General features: G+C 44.4%; 1 protein-coding gene across 1 annotated transcript in view; it reads left to right on the forward strand.

Annotated features, from left to right (window-relative positions):
* Positions 1–17,067, forward strand: part of LOC140904638 (uncharacterized) — an 819,798-nt gene extending 802,731 nt beyond the window's left edge. Inside the window, 4 exon segments of the mRNA XM_078848368.1 lie at positions 6,622–6,716; positions 11,087–11,206; positions 12,536–12,649; positions 13,075–17,067. Coding sequence (XP_078704494.1) covers positions 6,622–6,716; positions 11,087–11,206; positions 12,536–12,649; positions 13,075–14,075 — 1,330 coding nt within the window. The 3' untranslated portion in view covers positions 14,076–17,067.
* The last annotated feature ends 1,399 nt before the right edge of the window (positions 17,068–18,466 follow it).

Consider the following 18,466-nt stretch of genomic DNA (forward strand, 5'->3'; position numbering starts at 1 on the left):
AAAAGGGCTGCCAAATTTCATTCTCAAAGAGCTACTTTTCAGTCCCCAGTGTTAGCAGGTTATGTTCCCATCAGCAGGTACAAGTAGAACTTTGTGGGAAAGAGACCTTTGGCCAGATCCTGCTGCCTTCAGCCTAATCCTTATAGCTGCTCAACTGCAACTTAGATGAGCTGGTGAGAGGATGCACCCAGGGTTTTTAAGAATGACTTTATAAAACAAAACGAAAAAAATTGGTTTTCTGTTGATTTTGTGCTTCCTTGTGTACATTAAAAAAGACCTGGACGGGATTTTCGTCGTCTTTTTTTAGTATTACAAAAGAGTCTTAAGCCTAAAAGACTCTATGGAGCATTGGAGCATTAGTAAGTTTCTAACATTCAAGAATGTGGCAAATTACCCCTGATTCTTTCCCAGGATTTTTGGGTGAGCGTGTGAGGGCCTGAATTCAACTCGATATTGTTTTCCAGTCTGTCTGTAACACGTTAACTTTTGAATGCTGCATCTGATTGATTCCAGGATTTTAGGGAACGTTCTAGGACTCAAAGGACAGAACCCTATTGATTTGAGTGAAATCTGGAAAACCAAAAGAGTGAAACTGGGGAAACTGAGTCCTGGGCATGTCCCCATTCTCCTCTCTGTGACACACAGAACCCCTGGCATTGGGGTTCTAGGGAGTCTTTAAAATAGAAGGGGATGGGAGTGTAGAACACAGGGCACTTGTGGGGAAGAATGGATAAGAGCAAGGAGTTGTTGGTGTGCAATGAACTTGGTCTAAAGAAGCCCCAAAGTGCGTGACCCTCTGTTAGATAAATAGTCAGTTGCAGGTGAGGAGGGGGTCTTTATTTAAAAATGAAAACAATAATATAATAATATAATGGCGGTTAAGTCTTGTCTCCCCTGTTGTTGGTGGGGGCTGTTCGGATGATTCCCAAGTGTAGTGGGAGCTTTCTCAGCTTCTCATTGAAGATTGAGAGTGGGGAGGGGTTGCTGAATCTTATACAAACAGATTTTTTCCTCAAAGCTTTTGGGGCTAAATATTACAGAAATAAACAAATGCAAAACTGTTCAAACTGTCCCAATAAAAAATCACTCCCCTTGTCAATCAAGTCACAGGGGGGCCTGATTTTTCAGAGGTGCTGAGCCCCCACAGCTCACATTGACTTCAGCTGAGTGGTGGGTGCTGCGCAGCACCTCTGAAAATACAGCCCCAAGTTACTGCAATCATGGGTGCTAAAAAAAATTTAATTAAATTTAAAAAAAGGGGACACATGCTATCTTGCTTCTGTAGTAGGAACTGATTGCATATATCTAGAGCTCCTTGCATACCTCAATTCCCCTCCCCTGTCCCCCTCTATTTCACGGACTCCCTGCAACATTTTAAACTCCATTTGGACAAAGGGCAGAGCTGAGATGGGGCTATTGCTTTAGTGCAGTGGTTCCCAAACTTTAACAACCCTTGAACCCCTTTCACTAAAATGTCAAGTCTTGTGAACCCCCTCTTAAAAATGAATATTTCCAGGGATTTTCTCCTTTACCTGAACATAAATTATAAAAGCAGTGATCTTGGAAATATAATTTTTTTTGTGACATGCTTATTGCACACTATTTATTATTAATTATTATTTATCATTACAGTATTTTTATTACATTATGAAAATGGCAACAATCTGCCAAGATCTCACTTTCATAGCTTGTATCAGTTTGGATAAGCCTATTATAAAACAAGGCTCCTATGTTTCATCAAGGAATATCAGCTGTGAAGCAGCATGAAGGGATTTAAGAAGCCAACTCAAAGAGTTCCTCCTACACAAGCATTCAGGTCTGGAGCAGTCCAGGCAAACAACTCACATTACAACAAAGCTTAAACTTGTTCTACATAATAATTTTAAAAACAATACTAGCTGATATTTAATTTTAAAAACAGCAGAAAATATCCACCTCCCTTTCCATTTCTAATAAGGAGTCTTGAAATTTAAATCTCCTCAGTGTGATAGATATGCTTGCTTTGATCCGCTTAGTTCTTGGAAGTCTAGGAGCTCCGGGCTGCTGGCCCCGTGCTGCCCGGGGTCCCTAGGGACAGCTCTGTCCACCATTAGGGAGTTTTTTCCTGAGAACCCCCTGTAATGTTTTGCGAACCCCTAAGGGTTCACGAACCCCAGTTTGGGAACCACTGCTTTAGTGGAAGGCATCAATGGCTGTCATCAACCAGATCTATAGACAATTACAGTCCTCGTTAAAGTGATGTGTGTGCTAACCAGATGCCATGGGCTTCAACTGTGTGTCTCCTCTTTCCCCCTTCCTATTTTCTGATTTTCATCAAGATCCATATTCTACCCACCGACATGTAGAATATTTCCTGACATTTTGGAATTGATCAGCCGCAGTGTTCAAAAGCTATTATTACATCCAAACAGAGAAATACCATCATGTTGAGTGTGGCCCTGGCTTTTCTTGGCCAATTATCCCTCTCAGATTTTGCTCTATTTTCTCACTAATAATTCTCAATTCTCCATATAAAATCTCAGATGGGAGAGGAGGTTCTACCCTTTTTATCTGTAGCCACTTACCCTCGTTTCAGCAGGAAACTCTTTTCCCATTTATGTACATTAAAATTGACATTTTTGCTGTCTTTCCCAGATTTAATGAACATAAAAGCCAGGAGCCTCCCCCTATTCATAGTCTGCCCTTTATCTTCAAGGCACTCAGTCTAGAACCAGGATTCCTAAAGATTGCCTGAAGCTCTGGGATAGTGACCATTGGCAACAACGCGGCTCCTCAGGCAAAAGGAGTTGTCTGTGGCAGAGGGAAAGCTCTTCTGTGCATGAGACAGTTTTCTTGGGCCATGGGACAAACTCCCACAGGAGCTCAAAACTAGCACAAACATCCCTGCTCTGCATTCTCAGTGCCAGTAGACTTCTTAGACCTGCTTTCAGTAACCAGCCCACAAACTGCAGCTGGCATCCGATGCCTGAATCCACAAATGGTCTTAGGTAACAACGCTGTGATCCCCAAAGCCTGTGTTAGTCCCCTAGGCTCCGTATCCAATCAATGGGGAGAGAGAGGTGCTTAGAATGGGCTCCACAAAAGCCAGACTGGAGCCGCCCAAGTTAGCCAGTGGGAGAAGCTGAGGAGAGGGATGTCCTAAGCACCACACCTCGCTTGGAGTTCAGCATGTAAGTCCCAGGTGCATGGAGACACCAATCTGCTTGCGATTCACAAACTAGGGGAAAATCAGGGATTCTCCAAATGCAGAGACCAGATCTGGTAGTGTGCGCAGAGGCAAACAAACACCACCCAGAACAGCCAGGAGAGGAGGATTGCCTCTCTTACAATCTTTAGCCCACTGGTTAGGGTACTTGGGAGTCCCAAGTTCAAGTCTGCTACCCCTACGGAGAGTGCTGTAACCACTGGGCTAGGGGACATTCTGATGTGGGCCCTCCTTCCATCTCTCCTAATGAAGTTGTTCCACTTTAATTGAATAATTAATATTAATTGGCCCAGAGAAAGAGTGAGAAACACTCTATAGGCCAGATGCCTATAGCACACCCTCCTGGGACATAGAAGACCCTTGTTCAACCCCCTTCTCATCAGGCAGACAGGAGACTTGAACTCCTGGTCTCCCACATCTTAGATGAGCACTCTCACCAGCAGGCTAAATATTATAAGTGAGGGTGTCCTCCCTTGTCCCAACTGAGCTCTTTCGTGTACATATAAGCGACCTCTGCATACACCTACTGGATCAGGACCTGCATATGACTTAGGCCGCCAAAAGTCTCTTTTTCCCCAGTTAGTGGATCACTCAGGGTGGGAGATAAGGGTCTAGAAACCTAGAATGAGGCAGCAGTATGCACACTCAGAGGCAGAAACATAGGTGCCTAGGGGACTTTTTACTGCAAAATCTTAGGTTGAGAGTGAGTTTAGGCACCTACAGGGTTTGGCAGCAGCTGAGCGGAGGTTTCGTGGATTGCAGTGGTACCTAAAATTGAGACTTGGGTGGATCCGGGCACAAATAAATAAATAAAACATTAAATTTAACCTCCTCTCCCCCCCACACACACTCTTCTCATTGGGGAGAAAGAGAGAATCACTCCTAACAAATGCAAGTTGTGAGGCTGGGGCCCGGATAGACAGTGCTGGGACCCTGTGGGGATGAGAGCGCTGTAAGAACTGAATAGAACAGAACATAGGGGAGTGGCACCACCCAGCTGCTTACGAGGCAGTTGGCTGGACCCTGAGTGACTGGGATTCAACTTCCAACTAATTATTAAACCAATAGAACTCCAATTTCATGAAGTATTTTTTATTGAGGAGTTCATAGAAGCAAATGTCTCAATATTACATTGCTTTGTTCATGTCTTTCAAACCATTGCAAAGCAATTTCCAAGGCATCAGAATGGGAAGAGATGTCAACGTGTTCTTCATTAATATCACTTTCATTATATAATTTATTTTTTCTATCAGGAAAAATGATTTCATGTAACTGAACTTTCTTAAGAAGAGGGTTGATAGAATCTAAGTTCTACTGCATGGATATAAAAATCTTCTACAGATTTTGCTCCATTTTCACAGACTTATTGAATATTAACACACCAACTACCCCGACCCCGCTACTACCCCCTCCCGCTGCAATGCCGCCTTCTGGTTCCTTTCCCGCTCCCAATTGCCTGAGACCTTCCAGGTCCATTCTCCCACCCTCTGCGCCTGCTTCTCCTGTTAAAGCACCATCATCCAGGACTCCTGGCTGTCCATGTGAATGGCAGAAGGGTGCAGGAGGGGAGGAGAACCAGCATTTTCTAATTACTTATTGACTACTCATATAAATCCCCTCAGATTTTGTCCCTATCTCTCTCACTATCAAATATGGGTGAGAAATCTCCACAGATTTCCCTCTTGCCCTCTCTTAATTATTCAATATGGACACAAACACGCCTCATTTTGCTCTTTTTAATCTCTAATTATCAAATATTGACATAAAATTGCCTTTAGATTTTGCCATTATCCAGATAATTGTTGATATTGGTAGAAAAAAGCGATTCAGTTTTCCTCTTTTTCTTTCTCTGATTACCAAAAAAAAAAAAAAAAAAATTCACATGAAATCCCCCAGATTTTACCTTTTTTTCCTCTCTCATTACGAAGATTAATGTCAAATCCCCTCCAATTTTGCTATTTCTCCTCTAATTCTCAAATCTTGCTATAACCGTCCCACTCAGATTTGGAGGGTGTCTTCCCTTTTTGAAATGCAGCAAATTCCCCTGATTTTAATTTGGAGGAAAACTGTTGCCTTGAGTCATTCCCCAGGTGGGATGGGGAGGTGTCAGTATGTGGTAAGTAGTTGGAGTTCGGGAGAGCACTGGGATGTGTGTAACTGGGAAAGTGTTGGTCATTCTCTTTATTTACTGTATATTCATATAAAATCCCCTCCAATTTTTTCCCTTTTCTCTCATACAATTGGAGATTGCTGCTGGTTTTTTTTTTCATATTATTGAATATTTAGATTTTAGCCAATTTTCTCCCGAGTGCTCAAATATTTACATATTATCCTCTAAAATTATGCCCCATTTTCTAGTTTGCTATTAATGATTTTGCCTTGTCTCTCTAATTACCTGATATTAGAATTAAATCTCTTCAGATTTTGCACCTTTCTCTCCAATTTTCGAATACTGATATAAAATGCACTCCGATTTTGACCCATCACCTATTATCAAACATTAATATAAAATCTCTCAAATTTTCCCAATCTCTAATCTAATTATTGAATATCATTCTAACAGCTCTCATTGCTTTTTAACTGTTAAACTTGAGTATCAAATCTTGTCAAATTTTGCCATTTTCTCTCTAATGATTGAATGTTGACATAAAATCCATTCAAATGTTGCTGTTCTTTTTCTCCATTTATGGAACACTGATTTAAAAATCTTCTCAGATTGGGTACTTTCCCCATGCTTTTTTAACTTTAGCACCTTCTCTTTGTTTTTGAGGGAAACTTGCCCTGAGTCAGTAACCTAGATTGGAGGGCCAAGCAGGGCAAGTGGGTGGAGCAAGTGCCCTAAACTGAGATTGTCCAGCCCCAGTTTTTCCTCTCCCAGCTCCTGCCAGCCCAATACACCTCCCCCCAATCACGAACTGCCAGTCAGTCACCTGCTCCTGCCCCACTGCTGCCCCTTCCAACCATCACAGAACCTTCTGTCTCCATCCTCCTCCCCTCAGCCTTCAGTAAAGTGATTGGGCCCAAGGTTCCCTGCTGCCCAGGGAACTTCCTGTTTATTTACCAAATATTTATATAAACTCTCAGATTTTGCACTTTTCTCTCAAATTATTGAATATTGATATAAAATCCCCTCAAGGACAATGTCGGGGGGGGATCCCCTTAAGCGGCCTCTGATTCTGCTCTTTTCTAGCATTTGCTTCAGAGACTGTTCCTGGGGAGGGAGGGGGGTTGGTTTAAAAATGTCTTGGTGGGTTTAGTCCTGGTGAGACGGGCCAGCTGTGTGCAGTAGTAAAGTGACCCAGGGTTTTTCCTGAATTGCAGGCTAGAGTGTCTGTCTGCAGGGAAAGACCCTGTGGAGACTAGGGGAGATGAATGGACTAGAGCCCCTTCTGAAACCTCCCTTCTCGCCCTGACAGGCTGCAGAATAATGTCTGTGTTTCACTCCGGATCATCCCATCCTCTTGGGGGACGGGAAAGGGAAATGACTGCAGTAGCGGCGGCTCAGGTAGGGGTTTTTCAGTGCACAGTGGAGGGGGTATGTGCTGGGAAGGAGGCGAAGGCAGTAAATACACAAGGGTGAGGAATGTGAAAGGGGCACTCACACCTGCAGCCCCAGGAGAGTTCATAGAATCACAGAAATGTCGGGCTGGAAGGGACCGTGACAAGTCATTTAGTCCAGCCTCCTGCACTGAGGCAGGACCAAGTCAACCTTGACTATCGCTGATAGGTGTTTGTCCAACCTGTTCTTAAAAACCTCCAATGATGCGGATTCCACAACCTCCCTTGGAAGCTGTCATAAATATAAAGGGACAGATAAACACCTTTAAAATCCCTCCTGGCCAGAGGAAAAACCCTTTCACCTGTAAAGGGTTAAGAAGCTAAGATAACTTCGCTGGCACCTGAACAAAATGACCAATGAGGAGATAAGATACTTTCAAAAGCTGGGGGGAGGGAGAAACAAAGCCTCTCTCTCTGTCTGTGTGATGCTTTTGCTGGGGACAGAACAGGAATGGAGTCTTAGAATTTAGTAAGTAATCTAGCTAGAGATGCGTTAGATTCTGATTTCTTTAAATGGCTGAGAAAATAAGCTGTGCTGAATGGAATGTAGATTCCTGTTTTTGTGTCTTTTTGTAACCTAAGGTTTTGCCTAGAGGGATTATCTATGTTTTGAATCTGATTATCCTGTAAGGTATTTACCATCCTGATTTTACAGAGGTGATTCTTTTTACTTTTTCTTCTATTAAAATTTTTCTTTTAAGAATCTGAATGCTTTTTCATTGTTCTTAAGATCTAAGGGTTTGAGTCTGTGTTCACCTATGCAAATTGGTGAGGATTTTTATCAAATCTTCCCCAGGAAAGGGGGTGGAAAGTTTGGGAGGATTCTGGGGGGAAAGATGTTTCCAAATGGGCTCTTTCCCAGTAATATACCGGTTAGACATTTGGTGGTGGCAGCGATAAAGTCCAAGGGCAAAAAGTAAAATAGTTTGTACCTTGGGGAAGTTTTAACCTAAGCTGGTAAAAGTAAGCTTAGGAGGTTTTCATGCAGGTCCCCACATCTGTACCCTTGAGTTCAGAGTGGGGAAGGAACCTTGACAGAAGCCTATTCCAGAGTTTATCTGCCCTTATAATTAGAATGTTTTTCCTAATATCTGACCTAAATCGCCCTTGCTGCAGATTAGCCCATTAGTTCTTGTCCTACCTTCAGAGGACATGGAGAACAATTGATCTCCATCCTCTTTATAAATAGCCCTTCACATATCTGAAGACTGCTATCAGGTCCCCCTTTAATCTTCTTTTTTCAGGACTAAACATACCCCATCTAATTAACCTTTCCGTAGAGATCCCGTTTTCATAGAATCCTAGAATATCAGGGTTGGAAGGGACCTCAGGAGGTCATCTAGTCCAACCCCGTGCTCAAAGCAGGACCAATCCCCAACTAAATTTAAAGCTTTTTCTAAAGCTTTCATCATTTTTGTTGCTTTCCTCTGGACTCTCTCCAATTTGTCCACATTTTTCTGAAAGCTTGGCACCCAAAACTGGACATAGCACTCCACTTGAGGGCTCATCAGTACCAAGTAGAGCAGGACAATTACCTTGCCTGTCTTACACACAACACTCCTGCTAATATACCCCAGAATGATATTAGCCATTTTTGCAACTGCATCACATTGCTGGTTCATATTCAGTTTATGATCCTCTGTAACCCCCAGATCCTTTTCAGCAGTACAATGCATGCCCAGTTATTCCCCGTTTTGTAGCTGTGCATTTGATTTTTCCTTCCTGAATATAGTACTTTGCCCTTGTCTTTACTGAATTTTATCTTGTTGATTTCAGTCTAATTTGTGAAGGTTGTTTTGAATTCTAATCCTGTCCTCCAAAGTGCTGACAACTCCTCCCATCTTGGTGTCATCTGCAAATTTTATAAGCATACTATCTACTCTATTATCCTAGTCATTAATGAAAACAATGAATAAGGATGGACCTCTATGGGACCCCAGTAGATACATCTCCCCCACCCACCCCCAGTTTGACAATGAACCATTGAGAACTACTCTTTGAGTATGGTCTTTCAACCAATTTTGCACTCCCTTTACAGTAATTTCAACTAGACCACATTTCCCTAATCTGCTTATGACAATGTCATGTGGGACTGTGTCAAAAGCCTTATTAAAATCTAGATATATCATGTTTACAGCTTTCCCCATATCCAGTAGGCCAATATCCCTGTCAAAGAAGAAATTTAGGTTGGTTTGGAATGATTTGTTCTTGACGAATCCATGTTGGCTTATAACCCTATTATCTTCTTGGTGCTTACAAAATAATTGTTTAATTATTTGTTCCAGTTATTATTAACTTTCCAGGCATTGAAGTTAAGATGACTGGTCAATAATTTTCCAGGCCCAGCTTTCCCCCCTTTTTAAAGATAGGTAAAATGTTTGCCTTTCAACAAACCTCTGGGTCCTCATCTGTCCTCCATGAGTGCTTGAAGATAATCACTAATGGTTCAGAAATTGCTTCAGCTAGTTCCTTAAGTATCCTATGATTAATTTTAGCAGGCCTTAGCAACTTGAACACATCTAATTTATCTAAATATTTTTTAACATGTTCTTTCCCTATTTTGGGTTACATTCCTTCCCCCTTGTTATTAATATTAATTGTGTTAGTATCTGGTCACATTTAACTTTTTTAGTGAAGACTGATACAAAATAAGCCTTAAATGTATCAGCCTTCTTGGTGTCATCTGTTATTAGCTCTCCCTCCCAGCTAAGCAGAGGACCTACACTTTCCTTTATTTTTCTCTTGCTCCTGATGTATTTATAGAACCTTTTCTTACTGTTTTTCATGTCCCTTGCTTAGTGTCATTCATTTTGTGCCTTAGTCTTTCTGATTTTTGTCCCTTCATGGTTGTGCTATATTTTTGTACTCATCCTTAGCCATTTGTCCATGGTTCCACTTTTTGTCAGATTCCTTTTTGATTTTCAGGTCATTACAGAGCTCCTAGTGGAACTATATTGGCCTTTTACTGTTCTTCCTATCTTTCCTTCAGATAGGGATAGTTTGCTGCTGTTCCTTAGATATTGTCTCTTTGAGAGGCTGCCAGCTCTCCTGAACTCCTTTTTCCTTTATATTTTTTCCCAGGGGACCTTACCTACCTGATCTCTGAGATTGTTTAAGTTGGTTAGTTTGAAGTCCATTGTCCTTAGAATCATGAAATCTACCATATCATGATTACTTTCCCACAAATTGCTTTCAAAACTTCAGATTTACAACCAATTTCCCCCTGCTAGTCAGAATTAATAGATTCCAGGGCCAGAAGACACTATTGTAATCATCCACTCTGACCTTCTGTATAACACAGGCCATAAAATTTCTCCAAAATAGTTCCTAGAGCCGATCTTTTAGAAAAAACATCCAATCTTGATTTTAAAATTGCTGGTGATGGAGAATCCACCATGACCCTCCATAAATAATTCCAATGGTTATTTACTCTGACTGTTAAAAATGTATGCCTTATTTCTAGTCTAAATTTGTTTAGTTCCAACTTCCAGCCATTGGATCATGTTATACCTTTGTCTGTGAGAATGAAGAGCCGATTATCACATTTCTGTTCCCCATGTAGGTATTTATAGACCGTAATCAAGTCACCTTTTAACCTTCTCTTTGTCAAGCTAAATAGATTGAGATCCTTTAGTCTTTCACTATAAGGCAGTGAAAGACTATCCTTCAATCATTCTTATGGCTCTTGTCTGAACCCCCTCCTTTTTAGCTGCTTACTTGAATTGTGGGCATCAGAACTGGACACAGGGTTCTAGCAGTGGTTGCACTAGTGCCAAATAGAGAGGTAAAATAACTTCTCTGATCCTACTCGAGATTCCCCTGTTTATGCATCCAAGGATCACATCAGCTCTTTTGGCTACAGCATCGCATATGGAGCTTGTGTTCAGCATGACCCCGAAATCTTTTTCAGAGTCACTGTTTCCCGGGGCAGAATCCCCCATCCTGTAAGTATGGCCTGCATCCTTTGTTCCTAATCCTCCCCGCCCCGTCTCCTCACATCCAGCTGCTGGGAATGGGGGAGGTGTTTGGGTTCTTACTAGGGTCTGTCCCTGGACCCTGCTGTAGGTCTCTGTCTGTATCAGTATCTGGCTAGTAGGTGTGTGATAAATGCAAATGACCCTCTCTCCCTTTGCTAGGAGTGACAAGGACTCTCTTTCTCCTCACACCCGGAAACCTCCAGGTTGTTCTGCACAGGATGGGATTGTTTTACTGTGCTCCTCCCAGAGCTTTTACTTTTTTTGGCCCTCCTCCCCCATCAATAGTGGGATTGGGGCTGGGGCAGAAGTTACCAAATGGGGGACAATTGTCATTTTCAGGAGCCAGTGACCTTCGAAGAGGTGGCTGTGTATTTCACCGAGGAGGAATGGGCTCTCCTGGACCCGAGTCAGAGAGCTCTGTACAGGGACGTCATGCAGGAGAATTATGATAATGTGACCTCGCTGGGTAAGTATCCCTGTCCCCTTGGGAAGTAGAAGCTGGGGGTGGGGGGCTGTCTCTGAAGTGCCCGGTTGGCTTCTGGTCAAGGTTCTTTTCTGGTCCCTTAGATTTAAAGGGGATCAGGCTACACCCCCACCCAGCCTGCCTTTGTGATAGCGGTGCCAGGCACAGCACCGAGGAACTCTTACCAGGGCAACTTCTTTGGTGACTGTTTACTTCCTTAACTTGCCCCACTGCAGGGTTACACCCTCATGTGAGGAACTTTTATTTTTCCCCCAGCATGCTTTCCAACTCTCCGCTGCTGGCTGAATCTCTCTCATGCAACTGGCATGGGTCTGTTTTCCCTTTGTTGGCACTGAGGGGATGGCACGCTCTTCAGGTGCCCAGAATTGAGTGAGAGAGACTGGCTTCCTTCTTACCTCCTCCCCCGGGGTTAGGGGAGCCAGATACTTATTGGAGATGCTAATTCTGCCAACCCCAGAACTTTCAAAGGGCGGAAAGGCGGAATTTGCCTGTCTGTAGGTAACACTGACAGATACTGGTCGTTAGTGGGCAAGATCGAACCTGGGACCTCTGGAGCTAAATGCATGAGCCTCCACCGCATGAGCTAAAAGCCACATTGCTCTTAGCTAAGGCTGTAACAGACTCATTAATCTCTGTAAGTGGTTTCAGTGCCACTAGAGGAGACACAACACCACACCTAGAAGGTGTGTGAGTTACACGTACTTACACCCCCATGTGCATACAGGCTCTCTGTTTCTCCTCCCTTCTTGGCACTGGCTCTACCCAGAGAGAGGTCTCTGGAGATTTAGAAGCAAGCAAAGGACGTAGCATCAAGACTATGTCTTAGCGATCCAATTCCCCAGTGTCTGGAAGTCCTAAAGGTGCAACACCCCTCTCACTCCCATCTTTTCATATGCTGTGTATTTATACCTCCCTACTGTGTGTTCCACTCCATGCATCTGATGAAGTGGGTTTTAGCCCATGAAAGCTTATGCTCAAATACATTTTTTAGTCTCTAAGGTGCCTTAAGGTCTCCTCGTTGTTTTTGCTGATACAGACTAACATGGCTACCACTCTGAAATGTGACACATACATGTGAATCCCAAAGGATCTCTGTGACCATGTTCCCATGCATGTTCCACCAGCACAAACAGTGACTGGGTCAAAATTACTAAACTTTTTATTTGGAACTGTTCTCCACACACGTTATTCACTTTGATCTCATAGAATCGTAGATGATAAGACTGGAAGGGACACTGTAATTGTATAGTCTGATCTCCAGTATAACACAAGCCATGGGACTTCTCACCTGTTTACTTTCCCCTTGAGCAGGATTTCCGATTCCCAAACCTGAAGTGATCTCCCAGCTGGAAAGGGGAGAAGAGCCGTGGCTCACGGATCTCCAGGGCTCAGAGGAAAGGGGAATCCTGAGATATAGCCATGCAGGTAAGGGTGTTAGTTAAAACCAACTCAGAAAACATTGCTGAATGAAGGAACAGCTAGGATTCTCACAAAGTCCTCATGTACGCTCCTAATTCTGGATTGTCTCCAGTAGGTGTCAGATCCACAAGATATGTCATTCATGGCTTCCCACGCACCCTGACTCACACCTGACATTAACTTCCTCCCTGCTGACCACCCTTTCCTCTGCATGTTCAGGTGGGATGTGGTGGCTGAATTGGTTCCCGCCTCTCTCTCAACTCTGGGAAAGGATTTGCGGGAATTCAACTCCTGAATTTTTCCATTTGCCCAACAATTAATTTGGTTTATTCCCTCCCACACCCCAAGCTTTCCATTGCTCCATTCTGAGTTTTCCTTACTTCTCGACACAGAGAATGATTCATCTCTGGATTTTCTCTTTATCCCAACAGCTGATGGGATCAAGAATGAGCATGAAGAGTTGAATCCTCAGCTGGGAGGTCCTGAGCAAATGGAACAGCATGGGACACTATTAGGAAGATCCAAAGGAAACATCTGTTGGAGTATTGGGCAAGGAAAAACCTGTGAGAGTCAGTGTAGCAAAGAGAGGCCGCTGGGAAACCAGCCGGTGAAGAAAGTGGATAAATCCACTAATTGTGGGAGGGGTCTGAAGCACCTCAAGAAAACCAGAGTCCAGAGGATCCACATGGGAGAGAGACCAAGCACATGCAGTGAATGTGGGAAAAGCTTCAGTAGTCATTCACACCTTCTTATACATCAAAGAATCCATACAGGAGAAAAGCCCTATAAATGCCCCCAGTGTGGGAAGAGCTTCAACCAGAGCCCAAACCTTGTTACACATCTAAGAATCCACACTGGAGAGCGGCCCTATAAATGCCAGGAATGTGGGAAAAGCTTCACTGCAAACTCCACCTTTATTAAACACCAGAGAATCCACACAGGAGAAAAACCCTATAAATGCCCCGACTGCGGGAGAAGCTTCAATCAGAGCTCAGACCTTATTAGACATCAGAGACTCCATACAGGAGAGAAGCCCTTTAGCTGCCCCGACTGTGGGAAAAGATCCAGTGACAGCTCAGCCCTTATTGTACATCAGAGAATCCACACGGGAGAGAGACCCTATCGATGCCCTGTCTGTGGAAAAGGCTTCACTTGCTCTTCACACCTGATAACACATCAGAGAACCCACACAGGAGAAAAACCATATAAATGTCCTTACTGTAGGCAAAGGTGTCGTGTAAAATCAGCCCTTATTATACACCAGAGAATCCACACAGGAGAGAGACCCTATAAGTGCCCTGACTGTGGGAAAACCTTCAGCAGCCGTTCACATCTTAATTCTCATCAGAGAATCCACAAGAGAGAAATGCCTTGTAAAAACCCTGGGTGTGGGAAAAGCTGCACAGAAAGTTCACCCCTTATTATGCATTAGGAGGAGAACTGAATAATTGCCCTGACTAAGTCTAGCTAAGAACTTGACTACGCCTGAAATATATTTTGGATTATGTTTGTCCACTTTAATCCGGAATAACTATTCTGAAAGCAGTACTATAACACTGCTTTGTTATGCCAATTTAAGCTCCTCCCCTTTTGAATAATTGAATCTACACAGTGCTGCATTCTGGGCAGATGTACCATGCTACTATGTTCTGCCGCTTGACTCTGGGTATTCTGGGATTTTCTCCTGGTGCATTGTGGGATAGCTACCCAAAGCCACTGGAATTCTGGGATTTGGGGTCAAACTAACACATTCCAGGATTATTCTCGTGTCATCCCATCATTCATCTGGCTTTTGTGAGCCAGCACCATTTTCAAGCCTCTGGCAGGCAGCATGACGGGAACATGTGACCCTGACGGCCATTAACATGAACAGTTCGATGCACAGGTGTTAGCAGTCAGGCAGCTGGATGGGTGGCTGCGGATGCCTTGAGAGACGGCCATGGTCGTGCTGCACCAATATGGGTGACGCAAATAGAAGACGAGGAGGACGAAAGTGAGCAGTTACTTCTGCGAGACCATTTTCTGGAACATTTCCTCAGTAGACGCTTTCCTCCGGGCTTGCCCAGAAAGCAGTAACTTGTGGGAGAGGGTAGTCGTGCAGACCGAGGATGACCAGCAATGGTGGCAGAACTTCAGAATGACAAAGGCCATGTACCTTGAAAACTGTGCAGAGCTGGCCCATGAGCAGAAGTGGGCAGGACACCGACTGGAGAGTTCCCTTTGGCATGAAGTGTTGTGGTCTTCAGTATCTGGATGCTTGCTAATCTCCCAATGGCTTCTGGGCAACAGCTAACCAGTTCAGTGTTGGTAAATCAGCTATTGGGGCTGCCATAGAATCATAGAATTGTAGGACTGGAAGGGACCTCAAGAGGTCATCTAGTCCAGTCTGCTGCACTCACAGCAGGACTAAGTATTATCTAGCCTGTCCCTGACACTTGTTTGTCTAACCTGCTCTTAAAAACCTCCCATGATGGTGTTTCCATGTGCTACTATTCAGAGGGTGCTGCTAGGCCAGGTCCTAAAGCATGGCAGTACACAGGAAGTTATTGAATAATTTGAAAGGCTGGGGCTCCTGAATTGTTTTGGGGCCACTAATGGTACCCATATGCTTATTGTTTGCCTCCCTGTACCAGATCTCAGAGTTTGTCAACAGAAAAGGATATTTGGGTACGATGCTGCAAGGTCTGGTTGATCACTGTGGAAAAGTTTGACCAGTATTAATGTGGGATGGTCTGGAAAGTTCCACGATGCCAGTGTTGTTCAACACTCAGGCCTTCTTTTTGGCAACGAGGCCGGAACTGGTGCCATGTGCTGCTATGGATATTCATCATGTGATTCCTCCTGTCACTCTGGGAAACCCAGCTCTCCCTCTGCTTCCCTGGCTGATGAATCCTTTTCCTGAACACTTGGAGAGGAGAAAGGAGCTCTTTAACTTACCCCCTTAGTAGCTGTAGAATGACAGGGGAGTGGGCATCTGGAAGACTGAAGAGAAGGTGGAGGTGCCTCGTGACAAGGCTGGAGACTGCTTAGCAATATCTGCCTCTTGTGACAGGTGCTTGCTGCATTTCCCACAACATCTGATGTTGGCGAGAGGTGGAAGTAAAGAAACTCTGTGAATGTTATGAACAGCCAGAGAGGCTGCCTCTGCTAAATGCCACAGTTGGTCAGGGACACATGGTCAGGGATGAGTTGTTCTCTTCCTTTGAGGCAAAGGGGTAGTGGGGAAAAATGTATGTAACTTTGTGGTAGGATTTTAATTTTGCTTTATGTAGGATTTTATTGTGCTTTGTGTGGGATTTTATGAAACTTTTCAGTTGTAAATAAATAACAAATAGCCGTAAATAAAAACCTTTGTTGAAAACAGCCCGACACAAACTTTGAAACCATAAAACTGTGGCAGACATGCCGAAAGTGCTGAGTGCACAACTTTGTGCCGACGGGGTCATAAATATATTTGGAGAGGGCAGAACCATTCTACATGTCTCGTGGTGTGAGATGGCAAAGGAAAGTCCTGTCCTGTGTAATTGGGGAAGCAAAGGAGTGTTCCCACTGCTGAGTTCTCAAGGGGCCACAGCACATGGCTAGGTTGGGGTGGTGGCTGTGAACTTTAGCCCCACTGTTCTCCAGCAGAGCTGTCTGCCGCTGCATCATCTCCAGCATCTGTGCCTGAATGGGCGGGTTGTCTTTGTCAATGTGTTCTTTCAGCAGGTCTCTTTACCTCTTCCAGTCCTCGATACCATGGTGAAGGCAACTATCCCTCTACTCAGTCTTCTGCCTGTGCTGGGATGCAGCCACGAAGTCACTGAGCATTTCCTCTGTCTCTGCTCAGAGATTTCCCAGAAGTTCAGCAACTGACCACACTCTTGTCCGTGGTCAAGGTGTAAGGTGGGGTGTGTGTGCTGATCAACCCCACAAGTATTGTCCCAGTTATAGTCTCCATGGCAACAAAGATCAAATGTTGCTTTTTACTCCATTTCTGAATACCATTTCTGTGGGCTCCTCACAGTCGGGGGTGACCATAGGGACGGTGAGACGTTTTCCACCTTCTAGAGCAGGGGTTCTCAACCTTTTACTTTCTGAGGCCCCCCGAACATGCTAGAAAAACTGCATGGTCCCCTTGTGCCACAGCACTGTGTTTCTGCATATAAAAGCCAGGAGCCAGCGTTAGGGGGTAGCGAGCAGGGCAGTTCCGCGTGGCCCCATGTTACAGGGAGCCCTGCAAAGCTAAGCTGCTTAGGCTTCACCTTCAGCCCCGGGTGACGGGGCTTGGGGCGGCAGGGCTCCAGCTTTCTGCCCTGGGCCCCAGCGAGTCTAACACTGGTCCTGCTTGGTGGACCCTCTGAAACCTGCTTGCGGCCCTCCCAGGGGGTCTCGGACCCCTGGTTGAGAACTGCTCTTCTATAGGATCCCATATCAATCCTGGTTGTGAGCTGGGGAGGGGATCTGGCTGGCTGGGTGTTTGGGGGGGGTGGCAGAGGGGGGCTTCGTAATTGCATGTGCGACTCTGCAGGAGGTCCTTACGTTGGAGGACGATCCCCTAAGGTGTGTCCCCTTAGAGGCAGAGGAGGTTGTTATTCAAAAAGGCAATGGATAAACTGGGAAGTTCTGTTGCCCTGCAGTTTGCCAGGATGGTGCCCCCACACCTGGAGCAGGAGTGGAAAGGAAACACCACTTATATGGGTAGCCCTGAGAAAGCTGCATTGCCTCGCAATGTGCTTGCAAAAATAGAGCCCTCTCTTTGCCTTAAACTCTCTTGTATAGCAATTGCAGATCAGCACAAAGTGTGCTGCAAAATACACTTTTTGCAGTAATTGCTCTGTACCCCAAGGGGTTAACCGTGCTGAGGGTGTGAGTCGAAATAGCCACAAATGCCTTATAATCTCTATGCATTTTTAAATGACTCTGTAGCCTAAGTTGGGCAATTTACCTAATATGTAACAGTAGCGAGAAGCTCAAGGCATTGGTCCAACTGGGAGCTAAAGTACTTTTTTCTGTTGCCTTTTCTCGTTCTGTGTCTGCCACTACAATAAACATGCCTGCCATGCAATGAGGTTTGTGTTTTGTTTTGTTTTGTTTTTAACCACAAAAGGTTAAAACATCTTGAGTACAGGGCGGGCTCCAAGAGGGCGAAGGAACATTAAGCAGCCTGGGAAGAGGGGTGGACGGATGCACATTTAACTATGATAGTGGAATTTGATATTTCAGAGCAATAAATGCTTTGGAGCTTAAATTTTCTGATCAGGATGCAGTTTTGAGTTGTGTGTTGTAGGCCTTGCCAGAGCCCGAGGCATAACTAGCAGTGTGAACCAAAGGCTGTGAAGCAGATTAGACCTGGCCTTGGCAGAATAGTAACACACCAGATACTGGCTAACCAAGTAAGCACATTCCAGACCAGAGAGCGTGGTACAAGAACACCCAGAGTTCTCAAGTAACTACATAAACAAATTCCCAAGAGATTGTATAGGAAGACACCAACCCTTTCTAAGATAAGAATGGGATGACAGGATAATGGATGAGGATGTTTTGTTCGAACTAGTACATAGCGCACAGTCAACCTGTGGAACTCATTGCCAGAGGATGTTGTGAAGGCCAAGATTATAACAGGGTTCAAAAAAGAACTAGATAAGTTCATGGAGGATAGATCCATCAATGGCTATTAGCTAGGATGGGCAGGGATGCAAAACCATGCTCTGAAGTGTCCCTAGCCTCTGTTCGTCAGAAGCTGGGGCTGGTGACAGGATGGATCACTTGATAATTGCCCTGTTCTGTTAATTCCCTCTGAAGCACCTGCCATTGGCCACTGTTGGAAGACAGGTTACTGTG

This window comes from Lepidochelys kempii, chromosome 14, assembly GCF_965140285.1.
Source record: "Lepidochelys kempii isolate rLepKem1 chromosome 14, rLepKem1.hap1, whole genome shotgun sequence".
NCBI classification, from domain to species: Eukaryota; Metazoa; Chordata; order Testudines; family Cheloniidae; genus Lepidochelys; species Lepidochelys kempii.